The 23,963-nt window shown below is 37.4% G+C and overlaps 1 protein-coding gene and 1 long non-coding RNA gene across 7 annotated transcripts in view; one reads left to right on the forward strand and one right to left on the reverse strand.

The window, feature by feature from the left end:
- The window catches only part of CFAP20DC (CFAP20 domain containing), a 320,674-nt gene that overhangs the window by 108,733 nt on the left and 187,978 nt on the right, over positions 1–23,963 (reverse strand). For 5 of the 6 annotated variants that reach the window (XR_004436919.1, XM_033210292.1, XM_033210295.1 and 2 more), the window contains 5 exons: positions 16,737–16,873; positions 15,899–16,061; positions 14,401–14,520; positions 13,156–13,278; positions 10,144–10,478 (listed from right to left, as the gene is read on the reverse strand). Coding sequence is in view for 5 of the 6 variants with exons in the window: in XM_033210292.1 (XP_033066183.1) it covers positions 10,144–10,478; positions 13,156–13,278; positions 14,401–14,520; positions 15,899–16,061; positions 16,737–16,873 (878 nt within the window). In the remaining variant the exon portion in view is untranslated. The remainder of the gene's footprint in view (positions 1–10,143; positions 10,479–13,155; positions 13,279–14,400; positions 14,521–15,898; positions 16,062–16,736; positions 16,874–23,963) is intronic. The other variant, XM_033210293.1, reaches the window with a different exon arrangement.
- LOC117083070 overlaps positions 1–23,963 on the forward strand; it is a 220,275-nt gene that overhangs the window by 38,042 nt on the left and 158,270 nt on the right. The window lies entirely within an intron of this gene.

Raw genomic sequence — 23,963 nt, forward strand, 5'->3', positions numbered from 1 at the left:
TCTAGGGTACATGTGCACAACGTGCAGATTTGTTACATATGTATACATGTGCCATGTTGATGTGCTGCACCCACTAACTCGTCATTTATATTAGGTATATCTCCTAATACTATCCCTCCTCTCTCCCCCTTCCCCACAATAAGCCCCGGTGTGTGATGTTCCCCTTCCTGTGTCCAAGTGATCTCATTGCTCAATTCCCACCTATAAGTGAGAACATGTGGTGTTTGGTTTTCTGTTCTTGTGATAGTTTGCTGAGAATGATGGTTTCCAGCTGCATCCATGTCCCTACAAAGGACATGAACTCATCCTTTTTTATCCTTTTATATGGCTGCATAGTATTCTGTGGTGTATATGTGCCAATTTTCTTAATCCAGTCTGTCACTGATGGACATTTGGGTTGATTCCAAGTCTTTGCTATTGTGAATAGTGCTGCAATAAACATACATGTGCATGTGTCTTTATAGCAGCATGATTTATAATCCTTTGGGTATATCCCCAGTAATGGGATGGCTGTGTCAAATGGTATTTCTAGTTCTAGATCCTTGAGGAATTGCCACACTATTTTCCACAATGGTTGAGCTAGTTTACAGTCCCACCAATAGTGTAAAAGTGTTCCTATTTCTCCACATCCTCTCCAGCACCTGTTGTTTCCTGAGTTTTTTTTTTTTTTTTATTATACTTTAAGTTCTAGGGTACATGTGCATAACGTGCAGGTTTGTTACATATGTATACTTGTGCCATGTTGGTGTGCTGCACCCATCAACTCGTCAGCACCCATCAATTCGTCATTTATATCAGGTATAACTCCCAATGCAATCCCTCCTCCCACTCCCCTCCCCATGATAGGCCCCGATGTGTGATGTTCCCCTTCCCGAGTCCAGGTGATCTCATTGTTCAGTTCCCACCTATGAGTGAGAACATGCGGTGTTTGGTTTTCTGTTCTTGTGATAGTTTGCTAAGAATGATGGTTTCCAGCTGCATCCATGTCCCTACAAAAGATGCAAACTCATCCTTTTTTATGGCTGCATAATATTCTATGGTGTATATGTGCCACATTTTCTTAATCCAGTCTGTCACAGATGGACATTTGGGTTGATTCCAAGTCTTTGCTATTGTGAATAGTGCCGCAATAAACATACGTGTGCATGTGTCTTTATAGCAGCATGATTTATAATCCTTTGGGTATATACCCAGTAGTGGGATGGCTGGGTCATATGGTACATCTAGTTCTAGATCCTTGAGGAATTGCCATACTGTTTTCCATAATGGTTGAACTAGTTTACAATCCCAACAACAGTGTAAAAGTGTTCCTATTTCTCCACATCCTCTCCAACAACTGTTGTTTCCTGACTTTTAATGATTGCCATTCTAACTGGTGTGAGATGGTATCTCATTGTGGTTTTGATTTGCATCTCTCTGATGGCCAGTGATGATGAGCATTTTTTCATGTGTCTGTTGGCTGTATGAATGTCTTCTTTTGAGAAATGTCTGTTCATATCCTTTCCCCACTTTTTGATGGGGTTGTTTGTTTTTTTCTTGTATATTTGTTTGAGTTCTTTGTAGATTCTGGATATTAGCCCTTTGTCAGATGAGTAGGTTGCAAAAATTTTCTCCCATTCTGTAGGCTGCCTGTTCACTCTGATGGTAGTTTCTTTTGCTGTGCAGAAGCTCTTTAGTGTAATTAGATCCCATTTGTCAATTTTGGCTTTTGGTACCATTGCTTTTGGTGTTTTAGACATGAAGTCCTTGCCCATGCCTATGTCCTGAATGGTACTACCTAGGTTTTCTTCTAGGGTTTTTATGGTATTAGGTCTAACATCTAAGTCTCTAATCCATCCTGAATTAATTTTCGTATAAGGAGTAAGGAAAGGATCCAGTTTCAGCTTTCTACTTATGGCTAGCCAATTTTCCCAGCAACATTTATTAAATAAGGAATCCTTTCCCCATTTCTTGTTTGTCTCAGGTTTGTCAAAGATCAGATGGCTGTAGATGTGTGGTATTATTTCTGAGGACTCTGTTCTGTTCCACTGGTCTATATCTCTGTTTTGATACCAGTACCATGCTGTTTTGGTTACTGTAGCCTTGTAGTATAGTTTGAAGTCAGGTAGCGTGACGCCTCCAGCTTTGTCCTTTTGACTTAGGATTGTCTTGGCAATGTGGGCTCTTTTTTGGTTCCATATGAACTTTAAAGCAGTTTTTTCTAATTCTGTGAAGAAACTCATTGGTAGCTTGATGGGGATGGCACTGAATCTATACATAACCTTGGGCAGTATGGCCATTTTCACAATATTGTTCTTCCTATCCATGAGCATGGTATGTTCTTCCATTTGTTTGTGTCCTCTTTGATTTCACTGAGCAGTGGTTTGTAGTTCTCCTTGAAGAGATCCTTTACATCCCTTGTAAGTTGGATTCCTAGGTATTTTATTCTCTTTGAAACAATTGTGAATGGAAGTTCATTCATGATTTGGCTCTCTGTTTGTCTGTTACTGGTGTATAAGAATGCTTGTGATTTTTGCACATTGATTTTGTATCCTGAGACTTTGCTGAAGTTGCTTATCAGCTTAAGGAGATTTTGGGCTGAGATGATGGGGTTTTCTTTTTTTTTTTTTTTTTTTTTTTTTTTTTTTTTTTTTTTTTTTTTTTTTTTTTTTTTTTTTTTTTTTTATTATACTTTAAGTTCTAGGGTACATGTGCATGACGTTTATATCATGTATAACTCCCCAATGCAATCCCTCCCTCCTCCCCCCTCCCCATGATAGGCCCCAGTGTGTGATGTTCCCCTTCCCGAGTCCAAGTGATCTCATTGTTCAGTTCCCACCTATGAGTGAGAACATGCGGTGTTTGGTTTTCTCTTCTTGTGATAGTTTGCTAAGAATGATGGTTTCCAGCTGCATCCATGTCCCTACAAAAGATGCAAACTCATCCTTTTTTATGGCTGCATAATATTCTATGGTGTATATGTGCCACATTTTCTTAATCCAGTCTGTCACAGATGGACATTTGGGTTGATTCCAAGTCTTTGCTATTGTGAATAGTGCCGCAATAAACATACGTGTGCATGTGTCTTTATAGCAGCATGATTTATAATCCTTTGGGTATATACCCAGTAGTGGGATGGCTGGGTCATATGGTACATCTAGTTCTAGATCCTTGAGGAATTGCCATACTGTTTTCCATAATGGTTGAACTAGTTTACAATCCCAACAACAGTGTAAAAGTGTTCCTATTTCTCCACATCCTCTCCAACAACTGTTGTTTCCTGACTTTTAATGATTGCCATTCTAACTGGTGTGAGATGGTATCTCATTGTGGTTTTGATTTGCATCTCTCTGATGGCCAGTGATGATGAGCATTTTTTCATGTGTCTGTTGGCTGTATGAATGTCTTCTTTTGAGAAATGTCTGTTCATATCCTTTCCCCACTTTTTGATGGGGTTGTTTGTTTTTTTCTTGTATATTTGTTTGAGTTCTTTGTAGATTCTGGATATTAGCCCTTTGTCAGATGAGTAGGTTGCAAAAATTTTCTCCCATTCTGTAGGCTGCCTGTTCACTCTGATGGTAGTTTCTTTTGCTGTGCAGAAGCTCTTTAGTTTAATTAGATCCCATTTGTCAATTTTGGCTTTTGGTACCATTGCTTTTGGTGTTTTAGACATGAAGTCCTTGCCCATGCCTATGTCCTGAATGGTACTACCTAGGTTTTCTTCTAGGGTTTTTATGGTATTAGGTCTAACATCTAAGTCTCTAATCCATCCTGAATTAATTTTCGTATAAGGAGTAAGGAAAGGATCCAGTTTCAGCTTTCTACTTATGGCTAGCCAATTTTCCCAGCACCATTTATTAAATAAGGAATCCTTTCCCCATTTCTTGTTTCTCTCAGGTTTGTCAAAGATCAGATGGCTGTAGATGTGTGGTATTATTTCTGAGGACTCTGTTCTGTTCCACTGGTCTATATCTCTGTTTTGATACCAGTACCATGCTGTTTTGGTTACTGTAGCCTTGTAGTATAGTTTGAAGTCAGGTAGCGTGACACCTCCAGCTTTGTTCTTATGACATAGGATTGTCTTGGCAATGTGGGCTCTTTTTTGGTTCCATATGAACTTTAAAGCAGTTTTTTCTAATTCTGTGAAGAAACTCATTGGTAGCTTGATGGGGATGGCACTGAATCTATACATAACCTTGGGCAGTATGGCCATTTTCACAATATTGGTTCTTCCTATCCATGAGCATGGTATGTTCTTCCATTTGTTTGTGTCCTCTTTTATTTCACTGAGCAGTGGTTTGTAGTTCTCCTTGAAGAGATCCTTTACATCCCTTGTAAGTTGGATTCCTAGGTATTTTATTCTCTTTGAAACAATTGTGAATGGAAGTTCATTCATGATTTGGCTCTCTGTTTGTCTGTTACTGGTGTATAAGAATGCTTGTGATTTTTGCACATTGATTTTGTATCCTGAGACTTTGCTGAAGTTGCTTATCAGCTTAAGGAGATTTTGGGCTGAGATGATGGGGTTTTCTAAATATACAATCATGTCATCTGCAAACAGGGACAATTTGACTTCTTCTTTTCCTAACTGGATACCCTTGATTTCTTTCTCTTGCCTGATTGCCCTAGCCAGAACTTCCAACACTATGTTGAATAGGAGTGGTGAGAGAGGGCATCCCTGTCTTGTGCCAGTTTTCAAAGGGAATTTTTCCAGTTTTTGCCCATTCAGTATGATATTAGCTGTGGGTTTGTCGTAAATAGCTCTTATTATTTTGAGGTACGTTCCATCAATACCGAATTTATTGAGCGTTTTTAGCATGAAGGGCTGTTGAATTTTGTCAAAAGCCTTTTCTGCATCTATTGAGATAATCATGTGGTTCTTGTCTTTGGTTCTGTTGATATGCTGGATTACGTTTATTGATTTGCGAATGTTGAACCAGCCTTGCATCCCAGGGATGAAGCCCACTTGATCATGGTGGATAAGCTTTTTGACGTGCTGCTGAATCCAGTTTGCCAGTACTTTATTGAGGATTTTTGCATCGATGTTCATCAGGGATATTGGTCTAAAATTCTCTTTTTTTGTTGTGTCTCTGCCAGGCTTTGGTATCAGGATGATGTTGGCCTCATCAAATGAGTTAGGGAGGATTCCCTCTTTTTCTATTGATTGAAATAGTTTCAGAAGGAATGGTACCAGCTCCTCCTTTTACCTCTGGTAGAATTCAGCTGTGAATCCATCTGGTCCTGGACTTTTTTTGGTGGGTAGGCTATTAATTATTGCCTCAATTTCAGAGCCTGCTATTGGTCTATTTAGGGATTCAACTTCTTCCTGGTTTAGTCTTCGAAGAGTGTAAGTGTCCAGGAAATTATCCATTTCTTCTAGATTTTCTAGTTGATTTGCGTAGAGGTGTTTATAGTATTCTCTGATGGTAGTTTGTATTTCTACGGGGTCTGTGGTGATATCCCCTTTATCATTTTTTATTGCGTCTATTAGATTCTTCTCTCTTTTCTTCTTTATTAGTCTTGCTAGCGGTCTGTCAATTTTGTTGATCTTTTCAAAAAACCAACTCCTGGATTCATTGATTTTTTGGAGGGTTTTTTGTGTCTCTATCTCCTTCAGTTCTGCTCTGATCTTAGTTATTTCTTGCCTTCTGCTAGCTTTTGAATGTGTTTGCTCTTGCTTCTCCAGTTCTTTTAATTGTGATGTTAGACCATCAATTTTAGATCTTTCCAGCTTTCTCTTGTGGGCATTTAGTGTTATAAATTTCCCTCTACACACTGCTTTAAATGTGTCCCATAGATTCGGGTATGTTGTATCTTTGTTCTCATTGGTTTCAAAGAACATCTTTATTTCTGCCTTCATTTCGTTATGTACCCAGTAGTCATTCAGGAGCAGGTTGTTCAGTTTCATGTAGTTGAGCGGTTTTGACTGAGTTTCTTAGTCCTGAGTTCTAGTTTGATTGCAGTGTGGTCTGAGAGACAGTTTGTTATAATTTCTGTTCTTTTACATTTGCTGAGGAGTGCTTTACTTCCAACTATGTGGTCAATTTTGGAATAAGTGTGATGTGCTGAGAAGAACGTATGTTCTGTTGATTTGGGGTGGAGAGCTCTGTAGATGTCTACTAGGTCCACTTAGACAAGCATTTTGTAACCTTCTTCAACTGCCTGTAACAATCCAAAGTGAAGTCACAAGGACCAAGAGACCTGTGACTTTTTCAGAGAAGAGCTTCAACAGATAATAACAAAGACATGTAGATGTGAACAGCCTAAAAAGATTACTCATACAGAGTAAGTATTAATTTGCCTGGTAGGTATACAGAATATGTTCTGTTCTAATTCATAATACATAGGAATAAAAATGCAAGGCAATATATTCAAAATAGAGTCTTTTCATTTTTTCCCAACACATAAACTAAAATTTAAAAGTATCTAAAGACTACATAGAAATATAAGACGACCACTGTGGACTAAATATTCCTTTCCACCGTGTGTACATAAGTGTGCGTGAGAAAGCAAGTAAAAATCATTACTTGGCCAGACGCGATGGCTCATGCCTGTAATCCTAGCACGTTGGGAGGCTGAGACAGGCAGATCACAAGGTCAGGAGATCGAGACCATCCTGGCCAACATGGTGAAACCCCATCTCTACGAAAAACACAAAAATTAGCCAGGCGTGGTGGTGCATGCCTGTAATACCAGCTACTCAAGAGGCTGAAGCAGGAGAAATGCTTGAACCAGGGAGTTGGAGGTTGCAATGAGCAGAGATTGCGCCACTGCACTCCAGCCTGGCTACAGGGCGACACTCCATCTCGAAAAAAAAAAAAAAATCATTACTCAAGCATGTAGGGGTGAGTGTTTTATAGTATAATCCAGAAATATTTGGTAACAAAAAGTATACAAAATGAAATAGCTTAAGTACTGACTGCTAAAAAAAACTCTTGAAAGTAATGACAACAAGAAAATTGGGAGGGTGGATGAAAACGGTCATTTTAATCTGTTGTCTGTATGCTTTGCAGGCTTCCATAGCGTTAGAAGAGAGAAGATACAAAAGCCTTCTGGCTAATCTGAACACTACAGGTAGTCAGTCCACATAATTCATGTCCAAATATGAATAATTTCGGGGGTCCAAATATTCCAATTTGGACTGTTATACAAGACAAATTACTTGGCCTTGCGAACATCTGCTTCAATATGTGATACACAACCAGAATTCAGGGGAAAAAATGGTAGTATTTCTAGGTGAAAACTTGAATTAAGGGAATAATAAAATATTAATATAAGGCTAATGATTTCAAGCTGCAAAACCAGGTGTATACACTAGAAGCCATGATGGGAATAATAACATAAAATACAAAATAGAGACAATAACAGTTGCATGCTTTTGTTTCTTTCAGATGTTGCAATAATATGAAAGTCACTCTATTTTAATAGCTTTCCTAAAAAATTCATTTTACGTGGTAGTCTTGATTTTATAGCTCACTAGGAAATATTGTTTCTGAAGTACATTTTCCAAATAAGAACTTCAAAATTAATTGAGTACCAGAAGTATTAGTATATATGGCTGCCTGGAATAAAATATATGAAAAAGCAAAGAGTAAGGTAAGGTTATATGCAAAAAATTCATACTTTTGAGGCTCCAACACTAAGATCTCAAATGTGAATTAATGATTAGCAACTTCAATTACAAAGAAAACGTATTGCTGAAAGCTAATTTTAATTGGCTTTTACTATTGTATGTGTACTTGTCTTCTATCCTAATAATACGATTTGATTTTGTCTAGTTTATATGTTACTGAATACATCTAATTTTCCTTTAAAAATCCTCAATGGCCTAACATCAAATAAAGTCTTTTAATTACATGTTATAAATTTCAAGCATAATAATATAATTGTTATTCACTTGTCCACCATTATTTACAAACTGACATTATGTTTTCCTGAAGTATAATTATGCAAAGATAAGGATATAACATTAAAAAATAATGCAATTAATAGTAGGAATGTCTTAATTAACTAAACTGATTTTTCTTCAAAGTCTATATGTAAATAAACATTGTAAATATGTAGCCTAATTTCCCATTGATTTATACAATTAATAAATAGGAGAAGCTATCCTACAGGAAAAGAAATTACCTAAAGTACAAAAGAAGGAAAAACCCAATTTTGTTAAGAAGGTATCATTACACATGCTAAAACTTGTTTAAATATAGCCTAGCATTTTTGTTGGTCCTATTTTTGTATCTTAGCTTGTATCTTGTTAGTCTCTGCACCAGCAAACCCCAAAGCTTGATAATGTGGCAAGCATCTCCCCTCTCTCCAGCTGCCACTCTTAGTAGGCTTTGACTAAAGGCTGGCGAGTGCCAGTGTTGGCAATGAGATGGTCTCACCACAGACTCTAGCCATATGCTACTGGTCACCTTGGTGGGCATGGCATAGGGGTGACCAGACAGCCCTGTCAGTGAAAGCTTGGGTAATGCATGATAAATTTGTTTTCAATTTTATGTAGCTGGTAATAAATACACATCTGCATAATAAACGTTGAAGGATGTCAGAGGCAGAGTAGCTACAGCAAAATAAAGCATTAAGTGATATCAAATTAAAATATTCAGAGCTGGTATTCTTCATTTTCCCATGAAGCTCTACTGTTTCTTCTAAAGGCTTAGCCTTCCTATAGATAGAAGAGGTAAGTCCTCCATGTGGTGTATTAAAAGGGTAGGTTACCCATAATACTTCCCTCATAGTTTTCTAGAGAACTACCATTTCCCACCTGCCATGAAATGTCCACTATTACAGTAATGCTTTTGAGTTAGTAAGAAAGATGGTGCTGTGCTTGTGGGAAGGGGATGAGCCTATTCTATTCATAAAATGAACTGAATTAATTAGTCAAGTTAGACCATGGAAGGATTATCAGCTGGGATGAGGACACTATTAGGTGGTGAAGACAAATGTCCATGTTTTTATAACTTCACATTATTAAAGGTGAAAGGAACAAATGTGTCCAGCAGCAACACTTAAAATGCTAGCATCAAATGTACTATTTATGTATAAAAGGATTTGCAGTAGGTTCTGTTTGGTATGACTAATTGTTTCATCACACTCAGAAGTAAGAATATTGTGAAAAGAGGATCCTCTATGCACTTTGCTGGACAAACTCATTAAAAGTTGAAAATTACCATAATTACTGCTTAAACAATCCCATTATATTCTCAACTGCCTCCGAAGTTTGGTGCTATGGACTTAATCGGTGCCTCACTGTCCAAAAAGGATTCTTAATCAGTTATGGTTATAAAAATATTTTGTGGGCACATATAAAAATGTTTTCTAGTTATTTCTACAATTTCTATATAGAAAAGCTTTGTACATTTTCACTAACCCTAAAGTTGATTGTATTCTGCTTTTAGAATAAATTTTTCCAGTAAGTATGAATGACCATCATTAAAAATAACATTGAAGAAATTCCACGAATAAATGCACTTCATATGGGGAAAAAGTTATCAATGAATTAGGTTTTAAACAAGTATTTCCAAACTATATTCAGTTTGATTTGATAATTTTAAAACTTTTAATGAATTTATTAATTTATAGGATATATTTGTATTCTAAATAATTGCAAACAAAAAAACTCCTGTAAGGCAAGTCCCAGCACTAATCCATGATTCATTATCTAAACTTGAATTGGCGCAACTCTTCAAATTCTGGGATCATATGGAAAATAATGAGTCCTAATAGGTCTAAGGTGAAAAGATGGCAGGGGAGTAAGGAAGCCAGAAAACCATCAATTTAGAATGCTTAGCAACTGCAACACAATTTCCCCAGAGATCTAGAACAGTATGTTCTCAGTGTTTTACTGGTCTTGCTATCATAGCACTAAACTGCATATCATTTCTCATTCTGTGATTCAAAGATTAAAATGAAAAAACAGAAAGAAACCCAAAACTGGTTTCTATAATTAAAAATGAAATTGGCTGACTGTTAATTAAAAAAAAAAAAGACAGTAGTTTAAAGTTACCATAACAACCTGATGCAACTGTTGACTGACATGGCAATCTGTTGCATTTTTATAAATAGCAGTTGATTTTCTCTCTTTCATTTCAACTTGTTTTAGTGCTTATTGGAGCTAAGGAAACAACTGTGCTTCAAGACTACTTCACTTATCAAGCAGTGTACCTCTTCACTGCTGTCGCCGCCGTAAAAATCATCCTCTGATTGGGTGTCTCTGCTTGTCACACTGTTATCCTCTTTTAGATCCGAAATAAATGAGAGCTCCTCTGGGGACATAGTCTGAGTCTTTCCATGAGGTGCTGATCGTGGTCTTGATGAAAAAGTGAAAATGTCCTTTGGAACACTCTGGGATTCCTCTGCCTGCTGGTCATGTTCGCTCTCCTTGCTGGCTTCCAGCCACAGGTGTGACGGGTGGCAGGAGTCATCATCCATAAGTAGAGACTGTCTGCTGGATGCCAGATATGAAATGTGATCAGCATTTTCAGGAAAGATCCACTCATCTGACAGTTGGAAAAGATGACAAAAATTAGAGCAGTGCTCCATAAAAGTGTTATTTTTTTATGTATTTATTTTTATTTTTTGTTTTTGAGACGGAGTCTTGCTCTGTCACTCAGGCTGCAGTACAGTTGCGCGATCTCAGCTCACTGCAACCTCCACCTCCCGGGTTCAAGTGATTCTCCTGCCTCAGCCTCCTGAGTAGGTGCGATTACAGGTGCACGCCATCATGCCAGGCTAATTTTTGTATTTTTAGTAGAGATGGGGTTTCACTATGTTGGTCAGGCTGGTCTCGAACTCCTGACCTCGTGACCTGCCTGCCTTGGCCTCCCAAAGTGCTGGGATTACAGGCATGAGCCACCGCGCCCAGCCAAAAGTGTTATTTTAGGCAGGTAGTTAGGCTAAAATTTCTTGTTGTTGAAACAGATTTACCAAATAATGCAAAAGCCAAGGAAGGCAATTTATTGACCATCTTGTAACCTGCTAAACATTCAACCCATACATCAGTGCCTATAGCTACAGGCAACTCATTTGCATTTCCTCTCCATTTGAGTTGAAACACTGACCAGGAAATTTGTAAGTCTGAAATAATTATCACCTGTCTTGTAGCAAGTTATTTATAAGACAACCTTATTAATTTGACATTCCAGAGGGGCAAAGTCTTCCAAATTTAAGGGATCGAGTTACTAATATCTCCTTTTAACTGCAGGAGGACAGAGGACTTAACCAGCTTCTTTAAAAAAAATCTGGTCTTTATTCAGATTACAAATCATGGAGGAGAGGAAACCATGACAAGGTTGGCAGTCATTTCCTCTCTATTCTACTGATTCAAACAGGACAATTCACAGACTAAACCAAGTAGACTTTTCAAGTAATAGTAAATTCACAGAAATATTTGCTAATCCGAGCAGTGGATTCTGCTGGGTGAAAAAGGCCTTTATGTTTAAGTTTATAAGAGACAATGTTTTGATATAAAAACCTTTTAGCACATTATTGTTTTCTTTAAAATACTGTACACTACAGGGAAATATATATTTTATCAAAAACGTTTAAAGACTACAATCTTTTATACCACACTGAGATAGAGTTTATAGCTCTATGATCCTGATGAATTGAAAAGGACAGATCTTTATAATGATATCATTGAAAGCATGCTTTCTTCTTTGGATTGACAGTAGGAAAAAGTTGAGCATGTTCTCAATGCTGTCTATTTTTCTTGAAATTTGCTTTTTTTTTTTTTCAGCTTATTTCATTGGTAAAATCTTGCAGAATCACAATGTAGACATGGTAATTTTACCCCTGATTCTTGAATCGTATTATATTTATGATCACAATAAAAGTAACCAAGAGAGATCTAAGATTTGCAGCTCTAAAGCCTACAATGCAAAAGCTAAAGCAAAAGAACCCACAAAAATCTTTAATAAAAATAACTTTGATGGTACATATAAAACACAATTGCCTTTATCTGTTTGTTAACTTACAGCTACCATTACATAACATAACTTGCCTGTAAAAAGGGTGATCAATGTATACTTCTTAGAGAAAATCTACTAGGGACAAAGCTTTATATATTGAGGGACATGAGTCTGTAGGCATATGGCCAATGGCAGGCTGAGTTTAGTTCTTCTGACCACCTTCACAGAGGGCTGCAGGGGCATATGGTCCTGAGTCACTGTAGCTTTGGGCCAGTGAACTGAACGAATTCACTGGGCTTCCCTATTTTGGACAGCAAACCCTTTTGCATGGTGCTGGGTACATGGCAGGTGCTTTGTAAGCAAATTAGGTGCTTTACAAATGCTGAAAAAGGTTACAAAAGTCAATAGGTTGCATTATGTATATGGATATGTGAAGAAAACAGAGGAAAAGATACCAAGAATCTTCATTATGCAATTAAACAATTTGTATGACCTATTGCCAAACGTCATCAACTGTCAAAAAGTCAAAGTAAAAGGAGTGTTTTATACCAAACTAACTCTAACTATCTCACTGCCACATGCTTTTTATGGAATTTGCAGTTTTACCTCAAGTATTTCCATATCAATTGTAATGAATAATTTGGTGTGTTTTCTTAGAAAAATATGTAAATTACTGTGTAATCACAATATTGCAGCAAACAAGATAAATGCAAGAATGATCACCTAAACATCTAATTAGTTTTTCCACACAGTCAGATTTATGCTAGAGACACTAATTGCACCTAACATTTTAATGAAGGTTTCAACATTGCATAAATAAGACTGACAAACTACAAACAATTTTCATTTATTTTCTTTTTTCCCTTGCTCAAAAACAATTTGCCTTTGTAAAAGTAGCACACACCTGCTAGGCAAGATATGTTGATGGGCTCAAGGCTCTCAGCTCAAACCATCTCCATTATAAAGAGGACTGGAGAAATGCAACAATTGATCATCTTTGGGGAGGGTGAGTGTCATGGGAAAACATCAGTTTTAAACTTTCATTCTGAACAGGATGACCAGTGCATTAAAACTTGAAAATAAAAAAATACTCTTTCATCCATTAACGTTTGACATAAAATTGAGGTTAAATAAGGAGATTTACACAAACTTACACATTTTAGCAAACTGGCTGCATCACCACTTTTCAAAATGACGGGATTTGAAATACTTGCCATATTTACATTTTATTCATCATTAACAGATATGGTGTAATAAAGATGCTAACCTGATTGATCAGGAGACTGGGGTCCTAGAGTGCTGGAGTTAAACAGCTCTGCTTCTTGTTGGGACACAGTGGTGAGGACAGTTGCTGCTTTATCTTCATTCCTATTATTTCCTGAAGAGTTGCCTTTATTGAGATAAATATTTTCCATCTATTACTTTTTTTGAAATTTATAAAAAGTAATTTCAGAAGAATGGTTTACTTTGGTATACTTTACTTTTTGATCATTTAAAAGCAAATTAGAGGTAACAATATGAATTACATGCAGTTTTTTTTTTTTTCCCAGTAGACTCTTTTAAGTTGCATTTTTATAGAGGTTCACCTTAAAATTCTTTGATACTTTTACAGCGATATTTTAGATTTAAGTTTTACAATATGTGATAAAAAGAATGCCAAAACCCATAAAATGTTTAAAGGATCTTATATTATTTTCCTTGGGTTCCACAAGAAATGAAGTGAGTTTTCTTTAAATTATAATTCTTACTAAATGGGACTCTTTTTGGCTAAGCTTTCTTTATCAGCATGTTAAGAAAATAGATCTAAAGTCATTATTGCAAAATTAATTTTTCTATCTACTCTTTTATAAAAAGCATGAAACCTAGCAGGCTAAATTTCAGCCAACCCTGGAATCTTACATTTTTGAGAAATTATGCTAACAGATGTGTACATGATACACTGGGTGGGATTCAGGATAGACTGATATATGTGTATACTAATCTATATATACATGCCTCAAATCCAATATTTAAGGGAATAACTATAATGGCCACATATTTGTCTAATGCTTTACCAGTTGCAAAGAGTTTAACTTTTAACATATGGTGAAGAATCCAAAGGGAGAGACAGCAAATATAAACAACAATCTGAAAAGAGCCCAATTTAAAAAGACACAAATGAAACATAAAAATTATAATAAAGTTCCATTTTAGTAAAGTCTGCTAGTGGGAACTTGTATCACATTTGGGCCATTTTTTTTCAAAAACAATAATTTAAGTTTATTCAGTCTTTGAGAGTAAAAATAGGAATTCCTTTATTTCTGTGGTACCGTCTATTTAATCCAGCAAATCTCCACTAGGGCTCTAGAGCAATTCTTTTGCAGAAAATTTGATTTCCATAATCCTTGTAGAACAGACATTTATATTTTAAATGGATTGGTTCATAATTCTTTGAAATTTACAACCTGCAGAGAGAGATTCCATTGCCCTGAATAATACACAGATATAAGATAGGATTGAAATAGTGCCATACCGCTGGGTGTCTCTGTCCTTTCTCTGCTGGTACTTTTTAACCGTAATCTTCTTCTGTTATTATTCTTATCTGCTGATGGTTCTTGAGGGGGATGTGGATGCATAATATGTAGATTGGCTGCTACATTTTCATATCAAAGAACAAAAGCCAGAACAGAAAGTGCTATATGGCTTGAAGTAACTCAGTAAATATAATTATTGCTATAATGAGAATATTCATGTATAATTTTGACATAATGTGAAGATACATCAAAAATACAACTTCATAGAACATAGGCATTTATTCCTATTCCAATATGGGGATCTAATGAGGCTTTCAAAATTACCGGTACACTTTATTCAGGTAATACAACCTTATAGAGGGCTAAAGTAATTTGACTAATGTTAATCATACAACATGGTGTATTTAAAAACAATAAAAAATGAAATTGACAGCCAACACAGAAAAATTACTTCTTCCTTTAAAAGAGGAAGTGTAGATAACTATACTTTCAACAAGAGCTTAGAGAGCAGCTTCCAAAAGAGCTCTGGAGAACTGAGGTCAAGCTGAAGAAGAATTTTTAAGCATTATTTAATTTTGCAATAATAATCATCATAGCAGCATTTAATATTTCCTGAACGCTTAATTTCTTGGTGCAATATTATGCACTTAACTGGTTTTTCCCCTGAATCCTCACAATGACCCTTTGAGGCACCTGTTATTTATTATTAGTATTAGTGCCAGTAGTAATGCCATTCCCATTTTACAGAGGAGAAAACTGAGGTTCACAGCGTTTAAGAAACTTGATCAAGGACTCACTGACAGGCAGCTAGGACTGGATATCTATTTATCCATTTTCTTATCTCAGTTTCATACTCCACGAGGGAAATTTTCTGTGACAGTGATCGTTAATTTGTAAATAATATAAAATGAACTTAAATGTCCTCCCTTTTCAACTCTCACTAAAGTCAGATCAGTAAGGGTAGAAAAAGTGACAGGGAATTCTAAGTCTTGGGTTCTAGTCTAAATTCTTTTAAAGGTTACAAACTGCAAATCACTTTACCTCTTTGCTTGACTTTAAATCTCTGTAAAATGGGACAAAAATCCTTTTTCACTTACAGGGTTTATTTTATTTTTGTTTTATTAGTGAGAGAAAAGAAAGAGTACCTTACAAATGGAAGAGATTAATTAAAAGATAATATCAAGCTAAGAACACTTAAAATGCACATGGCATTTCCAAAATATAGTGATAATGGAATGCTGTTTTATTTCTGCATCAGTTATCATAAAACACAGGATATTATAGCAATTTGAAATAATGGAGAAAACAGAATGATAGATTTCAGAACCTAATATAAGAATTTCAAATATATTTCAAAATCCACCACTCTTTTCATTGTTAAATGACAATTCTCTAGACTTAAGATCTAGACTTGAATATAACTGCTGATTTATCTTAACAAGAACATTTCTCACTATTTTCACTAGCTATCAATCTTTATGCATGATTCTTTCTTACCATGAACAGGTACAGTCTGCTTTATGTGGTGAATATTTTCTTTATTTCCTTGCTCCTCAGACTCAGGTATCAGCAAGGCTGACATTTCTGTACCATTAACACGCTTCTCTACAGTGGACGGCTGGCATGATCGGTTATTTTTGGACCCAATGGATCTCACTGTCTGTAAAGATAAGGAATTAATCTGCTAATTTTAAAATACAGCAACTACATTTCTTTTCTGTAGAAGCTATATAGAAAACATAATATTTGGACCAATGAAGAGTGAGAAAAAAACTAGAGGAAAAGAGGTTAAGATGTGAGGGAAAGGGAAATTATTATAGGAAATTAGAAATGGAAGGAGGAAAATAATGAGATAAAATAGAAGACATGCAAGTCTCCTAGACACATAAATTAAAATTTGCCTATTTGCTACACTCCATCTTCAGTAGGTAGAAGTCAAATTAAAAATCACTGCGTATGTCAGAAATTTGGAGGAAATTAAAAATAAAAAACCTAACATTTGAGAATCTGTTCATCGTAAGGTGTCTGGTTATGATCCAACTCCTCTGAAAGAGACGGCAAAATGTGCTCACTTATATTTGCCTTTAAATTTTGGGAACATATTTAATGAAAAGAATACTCGAAAATGTTAATTATGTTGACATGACAAAAAGGAAACACTTTGAAGTCTTTTAAAATCCAGAATTTCTGTTCCAAATTTATTCAAACCTTCTGCTTTTGGCATGTAGTGTCTGTCTGTCTGTCTGTCTCTCCCTCCCTCCCTCTACAAAGGAAAGACACTCTTCCCTTACCAGGTCACTTGCGCTTAGATAAGCTCTCCAAACCTTGCTCCTACCTCGCTGGATATCCTCATGTTACTCCTTCTGCCAGAGAGTGGAGGTGGCCCAAGAACTTTGGATCCAAAGGCGATATGACAAACATCTTGATTTTTACTGTTCCGTGTACTACCTGTTCCTCTGTTAATGAACTGATCTGTTTTGTTAAAAGAAGGTAATAACAGTCCATTAATGGGTGTAATGACAAACATCACACTGCAATCTTTCTGAAAATCCAGTCCAGGTGCCATAGGATCCAAATCCCCCCCTCCCCTCCCCCCTCAGCACTTATTAAAAGCACAGATACTAGGGCCCAACATCAGAGATACAAGATGTATAGAATTAGAATCTTGGCGGTATCACAGTACTTTTAATAAGTTCCCCCAAGTAATTTTTATACTCACCATCATTTTAGAACCACTACCAAAAAGTTTTTCTTTAAAAAAAAAAAGAGGGGGAAAGCTACTTAAAAATACATCTTATTTTCTCTTTAAGGAAATAATTTAAATAAAATTATTCAACTCAACCTAACAAATATTTAATTGAGTACTCTCTCAGGCATTTTCTAGAGGCTGTCCGTGACACAAAATGGAGACTGGAGAGGGGGACGAGACCAGTAAACAGGTCACCAACGTAAGGCAGACCAGTGGGAATGAAGAATACGTGACATCTTCATGGACCCTGAATGACAGATACAATTTCAAGAATAAGAGATGTAGGATGCCCTAGGCAGAAGAAAGTACCAGAGTAAAGGCATGGAAGAAGGGAAGGGCAGGGTGTACATGGGAGTCAGGAAGTGGCTGGTTTAGCTGGAAGGAGAGGCTAGGGTCATACTGAAAAGAGCCTTAAAACGTGAAAAGCCTATTCTAAATTTGGTAGGCAACAAGGAATCCCTGAAGGTTTTAGGGAGAAAGAGAGCAAAACAGTGTCACCTTCAGGATAGGGCAGGTGTGCTCACCAAATCCTGCTGCTTTCCTTTCTGCACACACAGCTAAATTACGTTTCTGAGCATTCCCTGCAGTTATATGGGCCGCATGACTGAATTCCAATTTTTTTTTTTTTTGAGACAGAGTCTTGCTCTGTCACACAGGCTGGAGTGCAGTGGCATGTTCTTGGCTCACTGCAACCGCCACCTCCTGGGTTCAAGCGATTCTCATGCCTCAGCCTCCTGAGTAGCTGGGACTACAGGCACACGCCACCATGCCCAGCTAATTTTCATATTTTTAGTAGGATGGGGTTTCACCGTGTTGGCCAGGCTGGTCTCGAACTCTTGACCTCAAGTGATCCACCTGCCTTGGCTTCCCAAAGTGGTGGGATTACAGGCGTGAGCCACCGCACCCGGCCCCATGGGACTGAATTCTGGCTAATGAACTGTGAGAAGTTTCAGCCATTTCCTGGCCCCCAAAACTCCCAGTAGAATCCCCCATGCGCTCTATTCCCTCGCCTCCTGACAAGATGCAGAAGATCTTGTAGAGGACTTTAAGGGCTCCAGGGAAGCCAATAGATGCAGGTCCCTGAATGACCACATAAAAGGCTTCCCAAGGAACTCCTGATTGGACTACAACTGAGCGGTTCTTTGTGACTGCAATTAGCCTCCTCTGACTAACAGGGCAGGTGAGGGTGATGGCCTTTAACTCAAAACACTGCCCATTACCTAGAAAGCTTTCTGCTGTGACCCACCTGTAAGACAGGACCAACTTGAACATTACAATGATGGTCCCAAGTAAGTCCACATTTGCCCACCAGTCCTGGACATATATAAGCTACTGGACACGTCCTGTCTGACCTACTCCCTGCAAAAATTCCTCTAGCTAGCTAGTTGGTCTCATTAGCCTCTGCTGTACAGCTATAATTTTACATGTGGGGGGATTAAAAATCACTCCTATGCATCAGTGTTAAAAAAAGACACATGGGTTTGTGAAAATATACTATACTCAGCAAGATCTAGATATTTAGGTCTGAGTGGAAGTAGTGTGTGTATGCATGGGTCTGTTTTGGGTCTGTTTTTGTGTTTGTAATAGATAAATCTGAAGATATAGGCAGGGGCTAGATCACTGAAGTGAACTGAAACAATTTTTGCTGAACAGGAGACATGAGGTAGATGTTGAAGTGGTGAGGAAGTATAAACCATGTTATTTTTCTTGAAATTCTGGAAGCCCTATTAGGTAGGAGAGAAATTCCATTTGTCTAAAGGGCAGAATCAGAACTAATGAGAAGAATTTACTCCAGGAAACTTTTAGTCCAACACAAGGGTCATCTTTCTCTAAACATGTCTGGTTGTTGAGGTGATAAATTTTCTGTCATTTTGAAGGCATTCGAGCAGAATTCTGGATAGCTATTCTGGATGCTGTAAGGCAGGTGCTCAAGCAGAAGTCTGGATAGTTATGCTGAATGGCGTAAAGTGGGTGCTCAAACGGAAGTCTGGATAGCTATGCTAGATGCTGTCAGGCAGGTGTACAAGCAGAAGTTCGGATAGCTGTACGGGATGCTGTCAGGCAGGTGCTCAAGAAGTCTGGATAGCTACTCTGGATGCTGTCAGGTAGGTGCTCAAGCAGAAGTCTGGATAGCTGTGCCAGATGCTGTCAGGCAGGTGTTCAAGCAGAAGTCTGGATAGCTATTCTGGATTCTGTCAGGCAGATGTTCAAGCAGAAGTCTGGATAGCTGTTCTGGATGTTTTCAAGCAGGTGTTCAAGCAGAAGTCTGGATAGTTATGCTGGATGCTGTCAGGCAGGTGCGCAAGTAGAAGTCTGGCTAGCTATTCTGGATGCATTTAGGCAGGTGTTGAAGCAGAAGTCTGGATAGCTATTCTGGATGCTGTCAGGCAGGCAGTCTAACGGGGCAGATGGATGTTAAAGCAAGTAATTTATAAACAACTATATGATTATAGCTGTGATAAGAGTTATGAAGGAACTGTCCGAAAGGTTCTAAGTGTGTTTAACAGGAGCTTTGTATCTAGTCTTTGGGGTCAGAGAAATATCGTTCATCTTGAGACTTAAAGGAAGTCTGGCTAGCTATTCTGGATGCTGTAAGGCAGATACAGATATCAGGTGACTCCCTAATTTATATCTCTTAGCCTCGTCCTCTCTTCTGAGCTCCACTCCTTATATCCAGTAGCTTCTTTACCAGCTCCTCTTCAGTGTCTGAAAGGCACTTCAAACTGGAAACATGGTCTAATGAATGGTACCACAATCCATTTGGTTTGAAAAGTCAGAACCTAGGTGTCATGCTTGACACCTTCCCCTGATCTCTCCATATCCAATCCATGTCCACTCCCTTCCATCTCCTCCACCAGCACTGACATCCAAGCAAACCATCCTTCTCCTCCTGGATGATGACAAAGCCACTCACGTGACTTACTGTGTCCACTCTCATGCCCCATGCCATCCCTCTTCCAAAATGCAGCCAGAGAGGTTTTATACAAACATAAATCTAATTGAGTCATTTCCTTTCCTTCACTTAAAGTTCTTCAATGGCTTCCCTGCTGCTCTCAGGAGTAAGACGAAGGCTCTTAACATTGCCCGCAAAACCCTGCATGTTCTGACATGTCTATCTTACACCTCTCATTTTTTGCTCTCTTGGTAGACGGGCCTTCTCAGTTCTTCCTGCCTACCAGAGTGTTTGTGTATGCTGTTCATAGCGAGAAGGCTTTTCCTTTCCCTCTTGGCCTTTATACCTCAGCTCACATATCATTTCCTCAGACAAGTCTTTGCAGACCTTTCTGATTAGGGTAAGTTCCTCCAATATAGGCTCTTTCATAAATTTTCCCTCATAGAACTTGTCAGAATTGAACTTTTACACATGTCCATGGGATTCTCTAATTAATGTGTGCTTCAGTAGATATAAACTCAGTGGCCTGCTTTTGTCACCCTGAACTGCCAGCACCTAGCCCAGAGCTTGACACAGAATAGGCATATAATAGTTCCTTGCTGAGCAAAATGAATGATTCATTAAATGAAATGAGTCAGAAGGGAAGTTGGATTAAATGACTCAAATATGTCTAACTATGGTTTGAAGTTCATTTTAAGAGAAATCTACCTGGGGGTTTTATGTGTGCATCAAAAAGGAAGTCTGGGCAGGTCTGGGCAACTCCAGGATGTGAGGGATGAGAGAGAAGGGATAACAATGAACAAAACATTGATGTTCTCATAAATGATGACGCTCTCAACAGTAGCAGTGTTATGGCACTGCAATCAGATGCTATTTGGATTACACATGAAATTTCCTAGTGACCAAATAGACTTGGCTATGTGTGCATATGTAATTTTTTAACCAACCATTTATATTCAACTGGAGTCAACAAAACAGTCTCTCACGATTGACAATAGGAAGAAATGACATTCACATTCCAGACCAATTGGAAAAATCTATTACAGTCAATATTTGTGCCTTTTGTGACTGAGTAGAACAAATTCTAGACTATTCATTTGGTTCTCAAACATTGATTTTCTTAGAGAAAAATGGCTGTGGAGAGTAATGAAGGGCTCTATGGGACATGGTGTGGGCCTGGGAGGGAGTTCTGTACCAGCACGTGGCCTTTCTTCCCTCTTCCAATCCTGGGAGTTCAATGTTCAGCTCAGGGCCATTTTTCTGTTCAAATATTTTACGAGAACAATTTCCTGATGTTTTTTCATATTCTTTAGCTATAAGCAAGTTTCCCCTCAATCAGTGTAAGTTCTTTTGTAGAAAGACCATTAATTTGGCACAGTATGTACCTTCATCAGCTGAACCCAGCTTAGCCTATTGTAGATAATGGATAAATCTCACCAAATTATGGAAAATTAATAATTAAAAGTAACTTTTGTGGGAAGGGAGTATTTTAGAAATCATACTGACACAGTTCCAACTAAAATTTGACAAAATGAACATATTAACCAGTTCATAGTTATTAACAAAATTAAAACTAAATACTTCAAATTTCTTAGAGGAATCTCTTGCTTAGTAGTGGACACCCAGTGTCTATTAAAGATACACCCACACCTGATATGCTATCATTCCCAAATCAGAGAAAACAGACATTCTATATTTCATAATCCTATCTACCAAAGAATTTCTTTAAAGAGGAATCTACCACAGTATATTTAAATTAACGTTTATTTTTTAAAATTTTGCACATTTGGTACACTTTATTTTTCACAAAACAAAGTATACCAATATTCCACTATTTAGCATCTCTTTAATAGACGTCGTTAAACTTGTTATTATAATGAACACACCAATTCTTAAATCCTGCTTCACTTTAATAAATCTGTGTATAATCATATTAATTGTCACAATTATCTCTATAAACATGTATGGTGCTATGCATCTACCATAATCGGGTCCTAATTAACACCTACTAAGAAAAGTAATTCAGAACTTTGGTTTCTAAAATAAAAAGTAGAAGAGACAAAGTTTCCATAATGAGAAAAATCTTAATAAAAGAAAACTACAAGCAGAAACGCGTGCTTTTGAATTCTAAAAGGAACTCTTTTAAGAGCTGATATCAATATGCATAATATAAGGTTAAAAATCAAGATTAGATTAAAGTCATGCTCTAGGCGTTTCATTTCCTTGAGTTTGCGGAAAATGAACTTGGTGTAGGTCAGTGATGTTACCACTAATTATTTTCCGATTTTACTGAGGGGTACATGCCTTTGTAGTTAGATTGTAAAACCCGAGGGTCTACTTTCTAATTGTCTTTTAGAAAAATAAACATTCATTTTTGTCTCAAGATACAATGTTCTAATTATTATAGTCATTTAAATTTGCACGGTTTTCAAAGCTTAACCAGAAAAACCTGCTGAATTTTCATCTCTAATCACTGAGGGGTCATGCTCAAGACTTATATCTATTACCTAACAATCAAATCAGAATTAAACCTGGTACCAAAAGTCCAGACTTTGAATTGGACTACTTTTCATTGTAGTATATGTGTATTGTTATTAAGAACATAACAAACACAAAAAAGGCTGATCTTGTACAGCAGTATTATTTTAGACAAGGTACTTACCTTTCTAAGCCTCACTCTTCATCCATAAGATTGGGATAATCATAGTACTGAAGTCATGGTATTTTTGTTATAGCACATGAATCAATGCATGTAACATGTTAAATGCTGTGCCCAGTAGGGAGTAATAGGTTATTAATACCTAGTAAATATGCTATTAACACCTTCCATCATGAACAGTATTTAACAGTTTACCAAGTCTGTTCACAGTCATTTATTTCTTGCTTTAGCCTCACTTTGAGCAGTGACCAGGCAGTTAGTCGGGCATGTATTGCCCTAGTACTGTGTAAGGCAGGGAGTAAGGTGGACACAGTCACCTCCTTCAAAGAGCTCACAGTCTAACGGGGCAGATGGATGTTAAAGTAAGTAATTTATAAACAACTATATGATTATAGCTGTGATAAGAGTTATGAAGGAACAGTCCGAAAGGTTCTAAATGTGTTTAACAGGAGCTTCGTATCTAGTCTTTAGGGTCAGAGAAATATCGTTCAACTTGAGACTTAAAGGATGATGGATATCAGGATACATGCTCAATCTCTCTGCAATTTCCAGTCACCTGTGCAGTATTATGATTCCATGTCTACAGAAGAAGAAACTGAGGCTTGCAATGTTTAGAGATCCGTCCATGCTCCGAGCAGGGGCTCAGAAGCCAAGCACCCCAATGCCTCTGTGTGTATGTGTGTGTGTGTGTGTGTGTAATTACATATGATGATGCCGTCTGTGGATCAGGAGGACGCTGAAGCAGATTCTTTCCATATTTTCCAATTCTTCCACTTATTTTCTATGCAATTTTGTAAAGCTATCTAACTAAAAATGTTTTGCTATCTGAAAAACTGGGTTTATTAATGATTGTATAGATAAGTATCAAAACTGCACAAATATGATAATTAAGTGCATGTGATAAGGACTAAAAGGGTTTATGAGGAATCCAACACAGAACATAATACCATAATATCCATTTTCAGAAGGAAAAAATAGGGCTGTGGGGACCGGGAAGGGCAGGGAAAGGGGAGCAGGGCAAACTGAAGTGGCTTCAGCGCCAGGCAGGTAACACACACATGGCAAACAGGCACATGCAGAATGTAGGGGAACTGTGGCTAACTTGAGAGTGCATGCCCAATGCAAAGTATTTTAATTGAAAACTTTCTTAGACCTGTTGAGGACTGTCATTCTGTAAACCCAGGAATCACAATGAAAAGGAAAGCAAATAGGCAAATGACTACAGCAGGAAGGGCCCCAGGCAATTAAAATGTCTTCAACT

The sequence above is a fragment of the Trachypithecus francoisi genome, unplaced genomic scaffold, assembly GCF_009764315.1.
Source record: "Trachypithecus francoisi isolate TF-2019V2 unplaced genomic scaffold, Tfra_2.0 Lachesis_group0, whole genome shotgun sequence".
NCBI classification, from domain to species: domain Eukaryota; kingdom Metazoa; phylum Chordata; class Mammalia; order Primates; family Cercopithecidae; genus Trachypithecus; species Trachypithecus francoisi.